Consider the following 22,852-nt stretch of genomic DNA (forward strand, 5'->3'; position numbering starts at 1 on the left):
ATTATGCAGTTAAGAGGTCAGTCTGTATGGGAGATATTTTTGTTCTGTCCTTTCCATTAAGTCTCCCTCACCTTTTTTTTTTTTTTTTTTTCTGGCATAAATACCCATAAGTGACCAGTTGGATTGATCAAAATGATAGGATGAAATCCCTCGCAAACACTTTGAAACCTATATTCATATCTCAGTAACTAAAAGACTGTAAAACCCTACTTTCTCATTTTATTATTACTATTATTTATTTATTTGTTTGAGAGAGACAGCACAAGCGTGAGAGGGAGAGGAAGAGAGAATGTCAAGCAGACTCCACATGGAGCATGGAGCCTGACGCAGGCTCAATCCCAAGACCCTGAGAACATGATCTGAGCCAAAACCAAGAGTTGGACGCTTAATCAACTACACCACCCAGGCACCCAGAGAGTGTTTTTAAAACCCCAAAACCGTTTCCCCCAGAAGACAGATTATGGATTGTTTCACAGTTTGGTTCCTTAAAAACCTCAAAGAATAATTCTCTTTTTTTTAAAGGCATAATTGTTTAAAAAGAAAGAAAGAAAATTCTTATGCTGTTTAACTATACACGAGCATATGGGGGGGGGAGAATGGTTTCCAGATTTTTTATGACATTAACAGAATCCTGCTATAACAAAGATAGCACAAAACAAAAAGAAAACCATAGACCAATTCCACACGTGGATATAAATGAAAAAAGTAGGCAGAAAAATAGAACAAGTGGGATCTAAAAGTATACTAAAGACTGAAATAGGGTTTAATTCAGGATTCCATAAATGATTTAGTATTAGGAAATTTGATATAATTCATCACGTTGATGGACCTGAGAAGAAAAGGACTTCATCACTGCAATGAAAACAAAGTTGAAGGACTCAGACTTCTTGATTTCAGAACTTAGTACAAATCTATAGTAATCAAAACAATGTAGTACTGGCATAAGGACAGATGTGTAGAACAATGTAATAGAATTGAGAGTACAGAAATGAACCTGTACATGTATGGCCAACTGATTTTTGGCAAGGGTGCCAAGAACATTCAGCAGGGAAAGAATAGTCTCTTCACCAAATGGTGATGGAGCAACTTGATTTCCACATAGAAGGAAAATGAAGCCAGACCCCTATCTTACACTGTATACAGAAAATTAAAAGTTAACATAAGAATATAAGAATAAGAACCATAAAATTCTTAGAAGAAAACATAGGGGTAAATTGTCATGACCTTGGATCTGGCAATAGATTCTTAGATATGACACCAAAACCATGAGCAACAAAAGAAAAAATAGATAAACTGGATCTAATTAAAACGTGAAATTTTTGTGCACCAAAGGAAGTTATCAAAGAAGTGGAAAGACAACTACAGAATGGGAGAAAATATTTGGAAATCACATGTCTGATAAAAGTCTAGTATCCAGGAGATAGATTTTTATATATTTATGTTATATATATATGTGTGTGTGTGTGTGTGTACACAGAAGAACCTGATTTAAAAATGGGCAAAGGACTGGAATAGAAATTTCTCCAAAGAAGTTGTACAAATGACCAACAAATATATGAAAAGATACTCAACATCATTAGTCGTTAGGGCAATACCTATCAAAACCACAATGAAGTACCACGTCACACCCACTTTGGATGGCTCTACGTCAAACAAACAAACAAATAAATGGAAAATAAGTATTGGTGAGGATGTGGTGAACTAGAACTCTTATGCATTATCAGTGGGAATGTAGAATGGTTCAGTTTCTGTGGGAAGCAGTTTGGTGGTTCCTCAAAAAGCTAAACATAGAATTATATGACTCAGCAATTCTGCTGCTAGTTATATACCCCAAAGAACTGAAAACTCAAATTCGTGTTTATAGCACCACTATTCATAGTTGCCAAAAGGTAGAAACAGCCCAAATATCCCTCAGTGGAAGAATGGACATACAAACTATGGTGCATACTACAGTGTGGTGAACCTTGAAAATAATATGCTAAGTGAAATATGCCAGACACAAAAAGTCACATATTGTATGATTTCGTTTATATGAAATATCCAGAATAGGTAAATCCATAAAGACAGAATGCAGGCTATTTATTGGTTGTTAAGGGGCTTTGGGGAAGTGCAGCTATGCGTAGCAAATGCTTAATGCATACAGATTTTTCTTTTGGTGTGAAGAAAATGTTTTGGAACTAGATAAAGGTGGTGACTGCACAACATTTTAAATGTACTAAGTGCCACTGAATTATTCACTTGAAATTCTTTTTTGAAAAGACTTATTTTAGAGAAAGAGAGTGCAGGGGGAGAGGAAGAGGAAGAGAAAAACTTAAGCAGATTCTGCACTGAGCACAGAGTCCAATACGGGGCTTGATCCCATGACCCTGAGATTGGGACCTGAGCCAAAACCAAGAGTTGGACGCATAACCAACTGAACCACTCAGGCGCCCCTGAATAATTCACTTTTTTTTTTAAAGATTATTTATTTATTTATTTGACAGAGACAGAGAGACACGGCCAGCCTCGAGAGAGAGAACACAAGCAGGGGGAGTGGGAGAGGAAGAAGCAGGCTCCCAGCAGAGCAGGGAGCCCGATGTAGGGCTCGATCTCAGAACCCTGGGATCACGCCCTGGGCCAAAGGCAGCCGCTTAACAACTGAGCCACCCAGGCGCCCCTGAATTATTCACTTTTAAATGGTTAGTTTTATGTGATGTGGATTACATCTAATTTTTTTAAAAAGTCTAAAATATAGGGGCGCCTGGGTGCCTGGGTAGCGCAGTCGTTAAGCGTCTGCCTTCGGCTCAGGGCGTGATCCCAGCGTTCCGGGATGGAGCCCCACATCAGGCTCTTCCACTGGAAGCCTGCTTCTTCCTCTCCCACTCCCCCTGCTTGTGTTCCCTCTCTCACTGGCTGTCTCTATGTCAAATAAATAAATAAAAATCTTAAAAAAAAAAAGACTTTATTATTAAAAAAAAAAGTCTAAAATATAATTCAATCCCAATAAATCTTCTTAGCAAAATAGGAATAGCATAATACATCCTTTAAATAAGTAAAACTGTCCCAGAGTCATGCAGAGTGAAACATTTACATTGAATTTAGGAGGATGATAAGGTTGCTCTTAAGTAGCACTATTATTCAACACTGATTTCCAAATAGTGATAAGTGCCTTTGGATAAGAAAATAAAAACTATAAAAGTGGGAATTCAAGCAACAGTTTTTTTTTTTTGTCGTTTGTTTCTGCAGATGTTATCTCTCTGAAAAGCCTAGAAAATCACCAAAAAAACCCTGTTTAAAATGATAGGGAACACCAGTATTTTGACTACTTATAAGATACACTAGAATCAATACATAGACAAACCAGTTAGTTTTGTTGGGAAATATTATAGGTCTTCTGACTCTGGCAAAACATGGATTAAGCTAACATAGAAATTCTCTCAAAGCACAGCTGAGCTTTCAATAAAGACAGATTTCTCCAGTTACCAGAAATTAAGAGGGAATTTGAAAGCAAGGCAGGAATCATGCTGGCATGGCACTAGTCTAGGAGATAGATTTGTAAGCTAGAACCTTCGCTTTAACGTTCATTCTGAAGGTCCTGGTCTCATAAAAAACAGAGCATTAGAACTGAGAACGCAGCGTAGAACCAGCACCTTCAGTGGGATTTATAATCAGTGAAATAGAGAACTAGAAGAAAAAGCAAAACAAAACAAAACACCACCACCACCAACAACAAAAAAAAAAACCCAAAAAACAAAAATTAAAAAAATAGAAGCTTACCTGTGCTCAGACCCTGGGTGAAAAAAAGGAGTCTCCCACCAAAAATTGAAGCTGTGGATCTGGACTTCGTATGCTATAACTGGCATGGTGTAAGAATCCTCAAATTAATGTACCATAGGTCAGGCTACTACTACACCTGTGGTACCTTTTAGAAGCCAATGTAAAACCACTCCATAATCCAAAATGTATGAATTTTTTCCAGAAAAGTTGAGCTTTGTAAAAATGAACTTAGAATTAAAAAAAAGTTATAAATCATATGTAGCAGATACAATAAGGATTATACAATAAAGGACAAGAAGATTAGCGCTGAAAGAACTTGAATTAATAGACTATAGAGGTTACTATAAAATATGTATATATAAAATCATTAGAGACATAAATGAATTCAGCCCATAAGGCAAAAATAAGACCGTGAGAAAGAAGGGATAGATCTGACAAAGAATCAAATCTAAGCTTCTAAAAAATGAAAAATACTGTTACTGCAATTTAGTGGATAGATTCAATAGTAGATTAGGCTTGTTGAAAAGAGGGTTGATAAACTGGAAGATAGATTTGATGAAGTTACCCAGAGTGCAACACAAGGTGATAAAGAGGAAATCCAAAAAAGAGATGAGGAAATGGATGAACAAATTAAAAAGGCCCGTAGTACTAACAGGCCTAATGAGAGCTCCAGGAGGAGAGACAAAGGAGATTTCATTTAAATCAATACCTAGGAATAAACCTGACCAGAGAGGTGAAAGACCTATACTTTGAAAACTATAAAACACTGATGAAAGAAATTGAAGATGACACAAAGAAATGGAAAGACATTTCATGCTCATGTGTTAGAAGAACGAATTTTGTTAAAATGTCTATACTACCCAAACATTCTACACATTTAATGCAATCTTTATCAAAATACCAACAGCATTGTCTACCAGAGCTAGAACAAACAGTCCTAAAATTTATATGGAACCACAGTAGACCCCAAATAGCCAAAGCAATCTTAAAAGAGAAGAAGCTGGAGGCCTCACAATTCCAGACTTCAAGTTATATTACAGAACCGTAGTAATCAAAACAGTATGGTACTGGCACAAAAATAGACACATAGATCAATGGAACAGAATAGAAAACCCGGAAATGAACCCACAGCTATATAGTCAATCTTCAACAAAGCAGGAAAGAATATCCAGTGGGAAAAAGACAGTCTCTTCAACAAATGGTGTTGAGAATACTGGACAGCAACATGCAAAAGAATGACACTAGACCACTTTCTTACACTGTATACAAAAATAAATTCAAAATGGATTAAAGACCTAAATGTGAGACCTGAAACCATAAAAATCCTAGAAGAGAACACAGGTGGTAACTTCTTTGAAATAGGCCACAGGAAATTCTTTCTAGGTCTCCTAGAGGCAAGGGAAACAAAAACAAAAATAAACTATTGGGACTACATCAAAATAAAAAACGTCTGCACAACAAAGGAAACAGTCAACAAAACTAAAAGGCAACCTATGGAATGGGAGAAGATATTTGCAAATGACGTATCTGATGAAGGGTTTCTATTCAGAATGTAAAAAGAACTTAAAAAACTGAACACCCAAAAAATAAATTATCTAATTAAAAATGGGCAGAAGACATGAATGGACATTTTTCTAAAGAAGACATACAGATGGCCAACAGACACATGAAAAGATGGTCAGCATCACTTATCATCAGGGAAATGCAAATCAAATCCAAACTGCAATGAGGTATCACCTAACGCCTGTCAGAATGGCTAAAATCAACACAACACAAGGAACAACACGTGTTGGCAAGGATGCAGAGAAAGGGGAACCCTCTTGCAGGGTTGGTGGGAATGTAAACTGTCGCAGTCACTCTGGAAAACAGTATGGAGGTTCCTCAGAAAGTTAAAAATAGAATTACGCTGTGATCCAGCAATTGCACTACTAGTTATTTACCGAAAGAATACAGAAATACTAATTCAGAGGGACACCTGCACCCAGATGTTTATAGCAGCATTATCTACAATATTCAAATTATGGAAGCAGCCCAAGTCTCCATCCATTGATGAATGGATAAAGATGTGGTGTCTATATACAGTGGAATATTACTCAGCCATAAATAATGAAATCTTGCCATTTGCAATAACATGGAGGTAGAGAGTATAATGCTAAGTGAAATAAATAAGGAAAGACAAATGCCATATGATTTCACTTTAATGCAGAATCTAAGAAACAAGCAAAGGGGAAAAAGAGGCAAACTAAGAAACAAATTCTTAACTATACAGAACAAACTGATGGTTATCAGAGGGGAGGTGGGTGGGGGGACAGGCTAAATGGGCTAAATGAGTGATGGGGATTAAGGAATGCATTTCTTGTGATGAGCACTGGGAGATGTATAGAAGTGTTGCATCACTATATTGTACACCTGAAACTAATATTACACTACTAACTGGTATTTAAATAAAAACTAAAAAAATAAAATATAAATAGGTCAAATGAAGAAAAAATGAGCAAAGGATGTGAATTGATATTTCTCCAAAGAAGATACACAGATGGCCAATTAGCACATGAAAAGATGGATGCTCAATATCATTAGTCATTAGGAGCATGCAAATCAAAATCACAAGATACTGCTTTATACCTGTTAGGAGGATGGTATAATTTAAAGAGAGAAAATAAAGTGCTGGTGACCATGTGGGGAAATTGAAACCCTCATACATTTTGATGGGAATGTTAAATGGTGCAATGCTGTGGAATGAGCTTACTACTCTAGAAAGAAATGTACAAGAGTGTATCCGAAGGCTGCCATAAAACTTCAGAGACATAAAAGACTTGAATAAATACTGTTAGATGAAATAGGTCAGTATTATAATGTCAGTTTTTCTAAACTAGTGAACTCAAGGCAATCTTAATTAAAACACCAAGGATTTGGGGCACCTGACTGGCTCAGCTGCTTAAGTGTCTGCCTTTGGTTCAGGTCATGATCCCAGGGTCCTGGGATTGAGCCCCAAGTCAGGCTCCCTGCTCAGCGGGGAGTCTGCTTCTCCCTCTCCCTCTGTCCCTCCACCCCACTTGTGCGCTCTGGCTCGCTGTTTCTCAAGTAAATAAATAAAATCTTTAAAAAAAAAGCAAAAACCCACCAAGGGTTTTTTGGACAGGAATTGAACAAAATTATTCCAAAGTTGATACCAAAGATTATTTTTTTTTAAGATTTTATTTATTTATGTGACAGCCAGCGAGAGAGGGAACACAGCAGGGGAGTGGGAGAGGAAGAAGCAGGCTCCCAGTGGAGGAGCCCTATGTGGGATTTGATCCCGGAACGCCGGGATCACGCCCTGAGCCGAAGGCAGACGCTTAACGACTGTGCTACCCAGGCGCCCCGATACCAAAGATTAAAGCCAGGAAATAATTAAAATTAGTGAAAGTGATCATTCCAAAACATATTAAAGCGTTCTTAAACTATAATGAACATGTTGTGGTATTAAAATAGGAATAACAATAGAACAAAATAGAATGTCCAGGATAGAGTAGTTTTTAATAATATATATTTGGCATTTCAAGTCAGTAAGTAGGGATAGAGTAAAAAAACCAAAACAGACTAAAAGAACTTAGCAGTATATATGACAAGGTGCTAAGAGCGAGATGTCAGAATTTCTTAAAATGTCAGAACAGTGATGCAGGTTACTATTTTCCACTGCTTTATTTTCTTTACTTATTGGACCAGGAAATTGAGAATTTATTTTTGGTCTTTGAAAAAAGTTCAAATATCAACAAAACACAAAGAAATCCTTTTTCGAGCTTAATTCATCCAAAGAGGTATCTAAACATCCATTCATCATTATCTTCTAAGCCAAAAAAAATAGAGCTTTCCAGAATTTGAGTGTAATATACCTATCACTGTAGCATCTGATGGAAAGCAGCCTTCAGTGAGGGCGTACTCCTTATTTCTGACTGTGAAATCATTCTGAAAATCTAGAACTAGTTGACAGAACTACCAAACACTTGACATTTCTGATAGCCTATAATTTTGAGTTAAAATTTTTCTAATTTAATGTAAAAAAGATAAGCAAAGATGACTAAATATGGAATCTAGTGTTAAAGCTATCCTGTAGTGAGCCAGATAGAGGTACACTGGTGAAAATTTGCTATCAGCATCCTTTCTTGTTGATATGAAACATTATATATTATTTTATTTTTTTTATTTTTTATTTTTTTAAAAGATTTTATTTATTTATTTGACAGAGATAGAGACAGCCAGCGAGAGCAGGAACACAAGCAGGGGGAGTGGAAGAGGAAGAAGCAGGCTCATAGCGGAGGAATCTGATGTGGGGCTCGATCCCATAACACCGGGATCACGCCCTGAGCTGAAGGCAGACGCTTAACCGCTGTGCCACCCAGGCGCCCCTATATATTATTTTTAATGTAGTAGTTTAGAAATTCTCTAAAATTTGAGGTTCTCTCTTTTTTTTTTTTTTAAGATTTTATTTATTTGACAGAGAGACAGCCAGTGAGAGAGGGAACACAGGCAGGGGGAGTGGGAGAGGAAGAAGCAGGCTCCCAGCAGAGGAGCCTGATGTGGGGCTCCATCCCAGGACTCCGGGATCACGCCCTGAGCCGAAGGCAGACACTTCACGACTGAGCCACCCAGGCGCCCCTAAAATTTGAGGTTCTTATGTATACTCAATATCCATAATGGCTTCAGTGATGTTGAGTTTCAGAAAACATTACCACTGTTGGTCATCTGTAAAACCAAAGAATGTAACTAAATGTGGATCTAGATAGAAAGTGTAAAATTTGTAGCCAAATTCATTGCATATGAGAACCCAAAATAGAATATGTAAATTTATCTTATTGGATTTCGTATTATTCAGATTTGCCCTAAAGAGATTATATTCTTTCAACTTAGAACTATTTATATATAGTACATTATTTGATTCACTAAAAGGTGAGCATTCTTGCTGTTTATATAGTGTTCATTCAGAATTACAGCTGTTATAATTCTTTAGACATTTTGGTCTTAGTTTATGATCTTTATGATAGATGCCTCAAGTATTTTGTTACCTGAAGTCGAGTGCTTTCCTAAATTGATTTTAATTTATTGGTTTTATGCACTTAGTATTGGAAAGATTTTAGTAAAAATGAAAAAATTCCATGTTAAGCATTATAAGAGTGTTCTTTTTTTTTTTTTTTTTTTTTTAAGATTTTATTTATTGGGGCGCCTGGGTGGCACAGCGGTTAAGCGTCTGCCTTCGGCTCAGGGCGTGATCCCGGTGTTCTGGGATCGAGCCCCACGTCAGGCTCCTCTGCTATGAGCCTGCTTCTTCCTCTCCCACTCCCCCTGCTTGTGTTCTTTCTCTCTCTGGCTGTCTCTATCTCTGTCAAATAAATAAATAAAAATCTTTAATAAAAAAAAAGATTTTATTTATTTATTTGACAGAGAGACAGCCAGTGAGGGAGGGAGCACAAGCAGGGGGAGTGGGAGAGGAAGAAGCAGGCTCCCAGCGGGGGAGCCTGATGTGGGGCTTGATCCCAGAGCGCCGGGATCACGCCCTGAGCCAAAGGCAGATGCTCAACAGCTGAGCCACCCGGGCGCCCCTGTAAGAGTGTTCTGAATCAAGCTGCTTGGGTTTGAGTGTTCACTAGCTGAATGACCTTGGGCAAGTTACTTAAGCTGTCTATGCCTGTGTTTCCTGGGGCTCTTGTTATTCTGCTCTACCGTGAGTTTCACAGTGAAATGCACCTCCATGCAGGGCCAAATGATGGGAGATAGACAAAAGAGGGGAAAAAAGCAGAAAGGGCATTGGTCCCATCTTCCTGGAATCACAATTTCACTGTGACGAGAGGAAAGTTCCCGTCTCTCAGAGATGTGGCTCTTGCAGGTTTCCATTGCTACCACTAGCATAGGATATCTTGGGAAGCTGGGGTGTGAGAGGACAATGGAAACAGATAAATAAAAGGGAGGGAGATTCCTATACTCTCTCTGAGGATAAGGCGTTTCCTTATCTGATCCTTGAGCCACAGCTAGAGTGCTTTTCCCAGAGTTCTTTCTTTGCCACAGCACACACTTTTGGATTTCTGGCTGTGTTAAGTTCAAGTTGGAAGTATCAAAAAGGGGAAGGGGGAAAATGGAGGAGGAGAGTGGGAGGTAAACTCCCTGCCAATCCAGAAATACTTTGGATCCCGGTATTCTTCTTGGACTCATCTTTTCTACTCTTTACAAAAGAGACTCGAAATAGGTGCTCCATGTTTTCTGTTCAGGTTTTAAGGTTTCATTCAATGAGTGGGACAGGGAAGAGTGGGTCTACTCAATTGTACCCAGAACCAGACCATAAATTTCCTTTGAGAAGAGAGCACTTTTGTAATTTTTTCATCATCCCTTCTGCTTTATCTTACCCAAGGCTATTCCCATACTAAGGTACAATTTGAATTGCATTACTACTTTGGGGGGGGAAGCTTTATTATCTCTCTCTCGACTCTAGAATTAAGTAGAGACTCATTCCAGCATTCAGATTCCCAGTTGTACATGCCTCATATCCTAGCCAAACAGGAATCCTTGCTGATAACAGTTATGCTGTTCCACATCTATAACTTTTATTAAGTTCTCTCTACCTAAAATAGTTTCCCAACCTTTCGATTTTTGCCTCTTCAAATTCTGCACATCTTTTAAAGCTTAAATGTATTGCTTATTAAAATTTGTTTAGTTTTCTGCCTTGCTCTTATGTGTTCCCCTAAGAGGAATATGGGATCTCTTCAGCCTTTGAATAACTGTTGTTTTTATTTGTGCCTTTTTCAATATGTGTGTATACATATTTACATATATATACATACAGTTTGTTTTAGGATTATTTTTGTTCAGAGATAAAGCAACTGTGTCTAGCATAGGCTATTATGTTCAGATCCAATAAATTTAGGTAACATTTAGTGCCCACCATCTACTTTTTCACTTCTCTATAACAATTCTTTGAGACATTTATTCTGAATCTCATTCATATGAGGACACTGAGGGTAAGTAAAGTAACATCTTAACTCTTATACAGTGGCAGTTTCTTGAGTGCAGAAATTTCAATATTCAGTTTTCTTCCAGCTAATACCTACCTTATGGTAGCTACTCAGTAAGCATAGCAGTAACCCTTTTTTCTTCTTTCTGCAGTACCTTGGCCATGTAGAAGTTGATGAGTCAAGAGGAATGCACATCTGTGAAGATGCTGTAAAAAGACTGAAAGCTGTATGTATTTGATGGTTGCCACTGTTGATTTATATACCGAAATATTTTCTTAAGAGATTTTGCTCAGTAAATTTTAGTGATTCACTATCCAATAAGACCAGGGTTTCTCTGAAGGCAAAGATGTGGGCTCTCTAATAAAGAGCATCTCATGTTATCCATCCAAAGGCGTAAATTATAAAGACCTACTTTGTCAATTTAGGCCAGACAAAAGTACCTTTTGGATAATGAAACAAGTGGTATGAAACAAGTGGTATGAAATCTTACAGGTGAATAATGTCCTAAAACCAAGAGAAAACTGTTACAGTTAGTGTCTTAACCTAACTGTGATAACTGGGTTATAAATTACTGGTGTTAAATTTACTGTAAGAAGCAGCAGAAGATAGAGTTATCTGTGATGATGGCTAGTGAGGTTTACGGTTGGGGGAGGGCTTATTATCTTGACTACTACTCTCCAGTTTCCTTCTGTACACCCCTCTAACATAAACAATGTATTTCCCCTGCCTTTTGCACAAACTTCAGCATACTTGAAATGGGAAGTCCTTTTCCAGGATAAATGTTTTCTTTGCCTGTTATACCATAGAATAAATCCCAGGCACATGCTTGTGTATTTAATAAAAGGAGAGAATGGATTCAGAGTTCATAAAGGTTCACATTTAAGTGTCGATATCATATTTTGGATAGGTTTGAAGAATGTCTCATCAACTCTGACAGTCTTCTTCACAACCTTCCTTCTCTCCAGTGTGTGGCCTTTTCCTCCCTTTGCTATGAAAGCTTTAACCATTACTTCTGCATGCCCTTGCCCCAGACAGCATTAAATACTTGTTTGCTTTGGGTTTGCTGGTATGGTAGGCTGCCACAAGTTTGGCTACTAATGAGAGCTTTTTTTTTTTTTTCCCCCTCAATTTGCTTAATCAAAACTTTTCTGCTGCTTGGTACATTTTATATGACATCTCATCTATAATCCCTCAATATAAAAGATACAAGATTAAAGAAACAACAAACTTAGAGAAGTGTATTGTGTTTTGGAACAAATGTCTGTGAATCTGTTGTAGAAGGGAAAGGAGGAGAAAAATAACTGATTATAGTATACAAGGAACTAAAAAAATAAACCAATATGTAGAGACATGTACATATACATACTTACATATGTACCATTTTCCTCAGATTTTGGTCATTTAAATTCTTAAATGATTGAAGCCCTTCCTATTCTAATCATCATTAATGTTAAAAGGACTTATTTTCATCTATTATGGTATGTGAAGCTCTAATTTATAGACTTGTCATGTCTACCTGAATATATTCTCCAGTTAAATGCAGCCTCACACAGTGTAATTTTCCAAGAAACATAAATTCAATCTCTTCTTTAACAGAATAATTCTAAGTTCACTAGAATAATAAGTTTAGCTTAGAAAATTTTAAAAGTAATACAGTGATTTGTCCTACTAGTCATTAAAGAATATTTAAACATCATAACTGAAAACAACAGGCAAATCAGTGAATAGACAAATAGACCTGAAACAAATTACAAATAGATATCAAAATTTTATAACTTACTTAACTTACAGGTAGAAGGTCATTGTGGAATGAGCCTTTAGAAAGTCTTTTAATTCAGAGTATGGCTTCATGTTCACTCTCTAAATAAGGGGAAACTAGGGATGGTTTTCATTTGCACAGAAGATATTAAATGGTATTTAGTTTAATGAGCAGTGAATCCTCTTAACTATTTTTTTTTAGCCTACTCTTAATTAGAAGCATCTCTTCATTATATAGATAGGATAAGTTCATTGTGTAAAATACAAATGAATAAAAACAGTATGTAAAATTTTTTATAATCACAGAGATAACCACTATTCACCATTTAGTTTTAAAATTAACTTTTTTAGGGGCGCCTAGCTGGCTCAGTCGGAAATGCATGTGACTCTTGATCTTGGGGTCATGGGTTTGAGCCCCACATTGGGTGTAGAAATTACTTACGTAAATAAACTTTTTAAAAAATAATTTTTTTAAAAGATTTTATTTATTTATTTGACAGAGATAGAGACAGCCAGTGAGAGAGGGAACACAAGCAGGGGGAGTGAAAGAGGAAGAAGCAGGCTCCCAGCGGAGGAGCCCGATGTGGGACTTGATCCCGAAACGCCGCGATCACGCCCTGAGCCAAAGGCAGACGCTTAAAAACTGCGCCACCCAGGCGCCCCTAAAAAATAATTTTTTTAATTGAGTGGATTTTACCTTTTTATTTTTTTATTTTATTATTTTTTAAAGATTTTATTTATTTGTCAGAGAGAGAGAGCACAAGCAGGGGGAGTGGCGGAGGGAGAGGGAGAAGCAGGCTCCCCACTGAGCAGGGAACCTGATGGGCAGACACTTAACTGACTGAGGCACCCAGGTGTCCCACCTTTTTATTTTTTTTTAACCATGAAGATTATAAACTATAAGCATGATTATTTGAGGTATAAGACTATTTAGACAATTAAATTTAATAAGCTTTATTTTCACCAGAAATAGAAACCAAATTGCCATTTAAGAAATTATACCTGTGCCTGGAACAGTGTCTGGCACATAGTAGCCACTCAAACATTAATTCTGGACTATATAGAAAACAGTTCAGTCCTCAATATGGTCAAGTCAAATCTCATAACAATTATCATAACCATATCTTACATTTAATGTTTTAAAGTTTATGAAACCTTTTTGTATATCTCTAAATGATCCTTATTTCCCTATGGTCATTTATGACTAATATGAAGTTTTATGTATGTTGATTGCTTTTCTGTACATACTTAAACTTCAGAACTTTGGGGGGAAATTGACCACTTCTGAACTTTTCATTCAAGAAGTTCTTTAAAATTTTTCAGACTAATGCTGTCCAAGAAACTTGGGGTAAATGTTAGGTATAATTTCACATAGGTAAACATGAATTTAAAAAATTAGATTGAATTTTGGGGTAACTGGAGTCAATTTTCTGTTTATTATACTCAGTAAAACTTCCTCCTATAAATACTCTTTCTAATGCTATACTGAGAAGTTTGCAGAAAGTTGGAAGTCTTCAGGATGTTGTTCTTCTCAGACCATATTCATCCACAAATATTTGAGATTTTTGTCTTCTTTTCATATTTTTACTATACAGAAATTTCTAGTTGCCTCCCTGCCTTACCAAACATTCATCTAACAAACATTTATAATCTGCTGTACCAGATGGTTATGTACCAAAAGCTATGTCTTCTTCCTTAGAGTTTCAAATAAATGGAAGCAAATGTAGAAGTATATAAGCTTACAGATTAAAGAAGAAATAACATGTTTATGGAACTAGTTTGAATGCCAGAGTTTTAAAATTTAAAGAATTATATAGCTCAGATGTACGAGTTAAGTAGCAAAACAAACATCTTAAACCTATCACTTGAATGATGTTTGAACTAAAAATGTGACATTCTGGAGCTTTTTTTGTGAATAATTGAAGAAGCCAGATAATTTGCAAGTATAGTTCTTATTTATCCTCAAATTAGTCCCTTACTATTCAGGATCACTGTAACATCAACAAGAAGTTACTTGCATAATTAATATTCTCAAATGAAAAGATATTATAACTAAACAAGATCGCCTTTTTTTTCAAGATTAAGTTTTAAATCTGCTTCTCAGAGCATAAATATGTTTAAATTCTTTTTGTATGATATAAAAGTTAGTTATAGCTATTTCCAACTCATTTACTTTGTGATATAAGTGCACAAATAGCCACACTGGGACTTAGATTGTATTGGATAAATGACAGAAATGACTATTGTCCATTTTCAGTACCTTTATTGACATAGTCAGTTGCAGGGTGAGTAGTACTGTCATTTATCAGTCTATTTTGTAAAAAGTGTATTGGGCCTTGGTTATCTTGCTTGACATTGGTCCAAAATGCTCTTCCTTTTAAAAGGTCTTTTCTTCCCATTGTCTCTAAATGTCTCTCCCTCTCTGTCTTGGTTTTAGACTAGTTTCATTATACTGACAGTTTCTAATATGTTGGTTTTTTATTCACTATTTGATATATTTGCTTTAATATATGTTCTTGTTTTAGCAGGTAAAAGAATCATAACTTGTTTTTTTTTAAGCACTAATATTCTCTAATTACTATCTTTTAATGCATTTTGCACGTCAACTTTTTTCATTAACAACTGAGGTCTTTTATGAAAAGAGGGCAGACTACATGTTTAACAAGAGCTTTTCTGGGAGCTGAACTAAATATTAACAGATCTCTTTCCCTTACCTCACAATCCCTCAAGAATTGTGAATCTTTTAACTTTGGCTGCATCTTTAAAAGCTGGTGGTCACTCACAGTCTAACAAAACTAGGGTCACCAAACTTGGCAGTAGAAATAAGCAGTCTTATTGCAATAACTACCCCAGTTTATTGTTTTTCCAGCTTAAGCTCAAAACATTTTTTGGAAATATTTGATGCTGTTTGGGATTTTCAAAACTTAGGTAGAAAACAAACTCTTCAGCGTTTGAGAGTAGTGAATGAGTTTATAAATTGTCTGAGAGAGTAAAATTTCTGTACAGTTGTCTTTTTCTAGATACTTATCCAACATTAAAAACTGATTATAAAAACTAAAGGCTTAAATAGTTCAACCAAAGTTAGGAAATGTAAAGTTAAGGTAGCTTGGGTTAGAACACATCTACTTTGCATAAGTTCTTCTGATCTTAAATGGTGGCCAGCTTTAAAGTTTCTACATGCTTAAGAATTGGTGCTGGAACCATAGATAGCTATGTCTCTCTTAGCTACATAGTTTCAGAGTTACATACTTATAACAGCCAATGCAGGTTTGTTTATTCTAAAACAGTAGCATTTTTTTTTTAAGATTTTATTTATTTATTTGACAGAGACATACAGCCAGTGAGAGAGAGAACACAAGCAGGGGGAGTGGGAGAGGAAGAAGCAGGCTCCTAGCGGAAGAGCCTGATGTGGGGCTCGATCCCAGAACGCTGGTATCACGCCCTGAGCCGAAGGCAGACGCTTAACGACTGCACCCCGAGGCGCCCCTAAAACAGTAGCATTTTAAAACAAAACCCTATTTTTAAAATTTCAGTTGTGGTCCACAGATGTTGTTTGGTTCCCAGATGTATTTTTTTCATCTGCAGTGAAAGCATTAGCTTTGTGTTCTTTAAAGACAATTTATTTTCTGGAATAGAACATATCTATTATTTCCCCATGATTGTTGTGGAATTGATCAGCCCACACATACACATACTTACAAATTGATCCCAATGGATGAGTAAGGATTCTTTAAGTGAAATCTTGAACTTGGTAAGAAAAAGTCTGACAAAAATTCTTGCTGCACACTCATAATTTAATTTTATGGGTTGCATTTTTTATGTGATTATGTGGTTATTCAAATGTGGACTGTTTTTTTTTTTAATTGATGACTTCCATATAGTAGACCACTGATTTTTAAATTGAAAAATGTATATGGAAATTGAAAAATGTGTTTACTACTCAGTATTAGGAAATTTAAAATACAAATCTCACCAAACCAATATGTCTTAATCTTTTTCCCTGCTGCCAAATTTGGATAATCTCTGTTTCAAAAGTAAATAGAGACTACTAAACTAACTAGTTGCTCTGCACGGGTGCGGGTTCTGATTTCTTCTCTTTCCATGGATTCTTAGGCCATACAGTATGTTTCCCTGCATTTTCATGCACCGTCCTTTTTCCCTGTCACTCCTGGTATGGATAACTCTTTAAAACTCTCACGCCCTCCCCTACTCCTACTTTGCCTTTTACCCCATTTCTGTATGTGCTTATTGGTGTGAAACCCTGGGACATTTAGCCCATACAATAATAGCGCTCGACTTGTCCCCCTGTTCCTCCAGGAAAGGAAGTTCTTCAAAGGCTTCTTTGGAAAAGTAAGTTTGATGCCACATTCGTGCTTGCTTTATAAGGAGTTACACCCCTAGTATAGCACTGACATTCATTTCTTTATAATATAGGAATTGATATATGGAAATTAATAAATTGGAAAGTTGCTATCTATGATATTAACTGTGTGTCTGTTCATACTAAAATTCCATAAAGAAAGCAAATAGATTGAAAAAGTATTATGTCCTCAAGGCTAGGTATTAAAATAAATTTAATTTGATCTTGCAAAGCTGTTCATATTAGCATATTAGGTGGATTTTTAACAAGTGGGTTTTACTTAGTGCTCAGTATTGACAGAGAAATGGGAAGAAATATTAAGTTCAAGTGGAAATTGAATGTACCCCAGATTTTATATTCAATGCAAATGCTTTTTTTCAATCTAAATTAAATTTCAGGTGAAGTGAGTGGAAGTACATAAACTTATCTTTGGGGATTCTATCATTTTTAGCCTGGGATGCTAATCTGAGAAAAATTATCCTCATTAGTAGTCTACCAAATAATCTGTCATTGTGTGGTATGTTCCTTCTGTAAATGCTTTTCAAGTAATGATTATTTAATGTCCCGATTTCCTTAGAATTAAGAATATATATACAAATAGGTAAATACATTTCTAACATTTTTGTGTCAGAATTTATCATTGTTTAGTTTTAAGTAAGTGCTAGAAAATAATTTAGACTGAAACAGTATAAGAAAACACTACTGTCATTGGATATAAATTACTAAGAGTTAATGCGAATATAAAAATCCCATCAATTTTTTTTTTTTTACTGGGTGGTTTTGTTACTTTGGAAATTTGTTTTAAAGAACTAATAGTTAATGAATCATGGAACATTACATCAAAAACTAAGGATATACCGTATGGTGACTAACATAACATAATAAAAAATTATTATAAAAAAATAAAGTAGATGACAATCCTGAAAAAAAAATAAAGAACTAATAGTTTCCATTTTATTCTCAAGTAAATATGTTAGTTGTGGCTGGTTTTTACACGTTCAGGTATGTCACCTTTATACTTATAAATGTGTTTATAAACAGATTTGAAGAGACTTTAGATTGAATGGCTTGATTCAGTTACTGCTGTCAGTCTGAAAGAGAAAGTCATATCATTTACCCACTCGTTGCAATAAAATTTCTTAGTAGACATTTTGAGTTTGAGTTAAATCAACAGGTCCATATCTAGAAAGAATTAATCCTATAGACATTTGCATCAGTGCCAGGGGTCAGAGCCTCCAAACCTCTCTGAAGTCAGAAATTCCTGTATGATTTTTGACTCCCCAGGAACTTAACTGTAATAGCCTACTGGTAACCTTACCAGTAACATAAATAGCTGATCAACACATATTTAATATGTTATATGTATTACATACTGTACTCTTCAGTAAAGTAAGCAAGAGAAAGGAAAATGTTATTAAAATCTTAAGAAAAAATACATTTACAGTACTGTACTGTATTTATAAAAAATTGCATATAAGTAAATTTGCACAGTGCAATGGTATTTAAGGGTCAACTGTATAAATATGCATTATAATTGTTAAGGAAGTTTTTTTGTAGATATTTATTCTTTTCCAAATAGAATTTTTCAAAGCATTTTCACATCACCATAATTATTATACAATTTAAACTAGATTCCAAGTGATCAGTTTTTAATATGTCTACTTTAGTAAAACAAACCTGTGTAGACCTTGTATAGATGGCTAATTATAGAAAATACTGACTTGGTTTATAGAAAAAACATACCACAAGAAGACTTAAAAAGTTGTAAAACATGGCGTTAGGGAACAAAACTAGCTCTCACTTTGAAATCAATCCCAAAGTGGCAGTATTCATTGCTATACAGAATGGAGTCATGGTGTACCTACAGAGTAGCTGAATTGGGTCACACTGTGCTTCTTAGCTGTTTCACTGCACTTTGCAACATGATAAATGTTATATGGCATGAGAAAGAAAATTAGGAATCATCTCACTTAATCCTTAAAATAACGCTGAAATTATTATTCTCCCTGTTTTACAATGAGGAAACGGAAGTGACCTGCCCAAATTCACAGACATAATTAGTGGTAGAAGCTAAAATTTGGACCCAGATAATTGGACTCCAGAGCTCACATTCTTAATCACTATGCTTTATAATTATTCTGTTTTCATATTAGTTACAACCAAAGTTTAAAAGACTTAACCTTGGGGTGCCTGGCTGGTTCTGTCGGTGGAGTATGTGGCTTTTGATCTTGGGTTATGGGTTCGAACCCCACACTGGGTATATAGATTACTTAAAAATAAAATCTTTTAAAAAATAAAAGATTTAACCTTAAAAGATGCTAATAAATAGCTTCATATAAACTCATTTCACTTTCTTTGTTCTTTGAAGGTAGTAATTTAACTTTGGATTTTTACCTCTAGTCAATTTACTTTTTTATTAAGGCTTTAAAGAGTCTTTTTCAGTGGTTCAAACTAACATTTTATTAATTTGGAGATATTTAAATCATACTACTGAATTTTACTCTCACAGGGTTTCCTTAAAAGATGCTAAGCAGATGAGCACTGCTGTCATATGGACATGTTGAATCACTCAATTGTTGACATGAAACTAATATTATACTGTATGTTAACTAACTGGAATTTAAACTACAACTTTTAAAAAGGTGGGAGGTGGGGCACCCCGTGGCTCAGTCGGTTAAGTGTCTGCCTTCAGCTCAGGTCATGATGGGATCCAGCCCCAAGTCGGCTCCCTGCACTGCGGGGAGCCTTATTCTCCCTCTCCCTCTGTCTACCACTCCCCCTGCTTGTGTGCTCACTTGCTCGCGCTCTCTCTCTCTCAAATAAATAAATAAGATATTTTTAAAAAATTTTTAAAAAGGGAACAAATGATGCTGAACAGTCTCATTATAGCATCTATGAACAAATGCGACTGTCAGAATTCTTTTGTTATTGAGGGGAGAATTCTTTTTATTGGCAGGGTGATTTTATTCTAACATACAATTTTTTAAATTATACTAAGTCATTTAAAGAGTTTGGAAAACCAACAGGGAAAAAGCATTACCCATAATCTTACCAGAAATGTGCTCTTAAATGAAAAACTTTTATTTATTTATTTTTTTTTGAAAAACCTTTTAAAATGGAGCCTTTTAAATCTTTCAAGATGCCATCATTCAGCTCACTTCCACACTAAGCTACAAGAAATAGGCTGGTGAAAGAGACTTGGTTTGTCAAGTTTGCCAGGCCAATTTTGGTTTAATGAAAACTAAAAATGGAGAATCTCATAGAACAGTATATGATAGGGAGTTTATTTTTTTAATTAAAGTATAGTTGACGTGTATTAGTTTCAGGTGTACGAGATAGCAATTTTATAAGTAATTACGAGACACTTGCTATGATAAGTGTACTTACTATCTGTAACTATACAAAGTTACTACAATATTATTAACTATTGGTAGGGAGTTTTTTAAAAAGTTTCTTATAAATTTTGAGACTTTCTTAGCCTTCACAGCATGTATGATTTAGTGGTCCAAGATAAAGAGAACAACAATTATCAAGAGGTGTTTCCATTAAACGTATTTACATAAAAGTAGAGGTGAAAGGATTATTAGACCTGAATCTGAATTTATAAATCATGACCAGGAGGACTGCTTCCTCGTTTTCCTAAGTTGTTTCCTGAATCTGACCAACCGGTCACTTCTCTATTCCTGCACCAGTTGATGGGAGGAGTGCCTCCATAAGCGTTCACCATAGGGAACAGATAAACCTGAGTCTGTTTACAGAACTGTATTATTTAGCCCATGTAAGCTTATACACATCTTATTTTATTTTATTTTATTTTATTTTATTTTATTTTATTTATTTATTTGACAGAGAGAGACAGCCAGCGAGAGAGGGAACACAAGCAGGGGGAGTGAGAGAGGAAGAAGCAGGATCCTAGCGGAGAAGCCTGATGTGGGGCTCAATCCCAGAGTGCTGGGATCACGCCCTGAGCCGAAGGCAGACGCTTAACGACTGTGCCACCCAGGCGCCCCGCTTATACACATCTTAAAACAGGAAAGAAAAAAAAAAAAACCTGAAAACCTGAAATAACTTTTTCCAAACTAGCTACATTAAATTGCTCACTGTTGTTAGGAGAGCCAAAAATGTACTCAGCTTTTTAGGAAGTACTGTATACAGGTTTGTTAGTTTATTTGGACATACCAAGCAAATACTTGATTAACCAAGTAATTACATGGCAGTTAACACTTGAAAAAGATTTTATAATTTTAATATATTTGAGGAACTCCATGAGCTAAGTAATCTGCATTTACATTTTATGAGGAAATGACTGAATACAGAGATATGAAATGTTCTTAGGCTACCCGTTAGTTCTCTTTTTAAAGCCATCATATTAGAAAAATTCAGTTCAGTTATCTCCTGTGAGTCTTTCTCTTGTGTGTTTCCTTTACTGCTCACACAAAACACTTCATTTCTGGTCTCCAAATGAGATATTTTTCCATACACCAAGCAATTTTTTGTGACATCAGCTAGTTATCTCACAATTTAACTCAGTTCTAACACTGCCTACCTGGAGATAGTGTCTGATCCCACGGGTTAAGGGCTCAGTCCCATAAGACTGCTTCCACACTATTTTACATGCCAGCCGTAAGTAATAGGTCTCCTGGTTACCTACAATGTCTGTCCAGTTTGGCTACAAATTGGAGGTTCCCACAACCTCCTCTTCAGGTTTAATTTGCTAGAGCAGCTCACAGAACTTAGGGAAATACTTACATTTACTAGTTTATTTAAAATATGTGATAACAGAAACAGAAGAACAGCCAGACCAAGAGCTACACAGGGTGAAGTCTGGGAGGATTCCAAGCACAGGAGCCTCTGTCCCTGTGGAGAGGGAGTGTGACACTCTCCTGGTATGATGTGTTTGCCAACCTGGAAGCTCTCTGAACCTTGTACTGTTGGGGTTTTCTGGAGGCTTCTTCATATAGGCATGACCAATTATTAATTCCATTTCTAGCCCTTCTCCCTCTCTGGAGGATGGCATATGAGGTGGGGCTAAAAATTCCAAGCTGCTCATCATGGCTTGTTCTTTCTGATGAGCAGCCCTTATCTAGCAGCCTACCCAGAGTTGTCTCATCCAACAAAAGTTGCTCCTAGTGCTCTTATCACTTAGGAATTTACAAGGGCTTTAGGAGCTCTGTGTCAGGGATGGAGTCAAAGACCACATTTTAGAACAAGGGATGCTCACAGTGCTCTTATCGCTTGGGAAATTAGGAAAGTATAAGGTTTTCAGAAGCTCTGTGCCCAGAACCAGGGGCAGAGACCAATATATATTTTCCATTATCTCACAGCTATTTGCTTATATTTACACAGAGCTTTATGATAGGCTTTGACCTACTTTCTAATCTGCTACTCACAACTACTCAATGAATTAAAACAGGATAGTTCATGAAATTACATTTTACAAATGAATAAACAAGCTCAAAGAGGTCACCCAGTTAGTAGTAAAGGGCAGTGCCTACCCTGAAACCAGGGTTTTCTGAAAGTTGGTGCAGTATTTTTCACCTACTCCATATTGATGTTCTCTCATCAGAAGTACAGCAGATAGCTCAAGGGCCTGAATGCGTCCCACAAACATGCTTTGTATGCCTGAGCACAGTTTATAAGTTTGAGTTAGTTGCCAAAATTTCAAACACTGAAAGTTTTCACATAAAAAGTAGAATATCTATCTTAAGAATTAGAAGATCTGGGGCGCCTGGGTGGCACAGTGGTTAAGCGTCTGCCTTCGGCTCAGGGCGTGATCCCGGCGTTATGGGATCGAGCCCCACATCAGGCTCCTCCGCTGGGAGCCTGCTTCTTCCTCTCCCACTCCCCCTGCTTGTGTTCCCTCTCTCGCTGGCTGTCTCTGTCTCTGTCAAATAAATAAATAAAATCTTAAGAAAAAAAAAAAGAATTAGAAGATCTGACAAACTGGAATGCTTTCTATGTGGCAGCAGTGGCTTGAGCTGAGTAGCCACAGTAC

General features: G+C 36.2%; 1 protein-coding gene across 50 annotated transcripts in view; it reads left to right on the forward strand.

The window, feature by feature from the left end:
- The window catches only part of NUMB (NUMB endocytic adaptor protein), a 185,505-nt gene that overhangs the window by 132,654 nt on the left and 29,999 nt on the right, over window positions 1-22,852 (forward strand). For 28 of the 50 annotated variants that reach the window (XM_048220108.2, XM_048220093.2, XM_057318357.1 and 25 more), the window contains 2 exons: window positions 10,891-10,965; window positions 16,815-16,847. In XM_048220108.2, the coding sequence (XP_048076065.1) occupies window positions 10,891-10,965; window positions 16,815-16,847 (108 nt within the window). The remainder of the gene's footprint in view (window positions 1-10,890; window positions 10,966-16,814; window positions 16,848-22,852) is intronic. The other 22 variants (XM_057318375.1, XM_048220095.2, XM_048220103.2 and 19 more) reach the window with 1 other exon arrangement.

The sequence above is a fragment of the Ursus arctos genome, unplaced genomic scaffold (genome assembly GCF_023065955.2).
Source record: "Ursus arctos isolate Adak ecotype North America unplaced genomic scaffold, UrsArc2.0 scaffold_25, whole genome shotgun sequence".
Taxonomy (NCBI): domain Eukaryota; kingdom Metazoa; phylum Chordata; class Mammalia; order Carnivora; family Ursidae; genus Ursus; species Ursus arctos.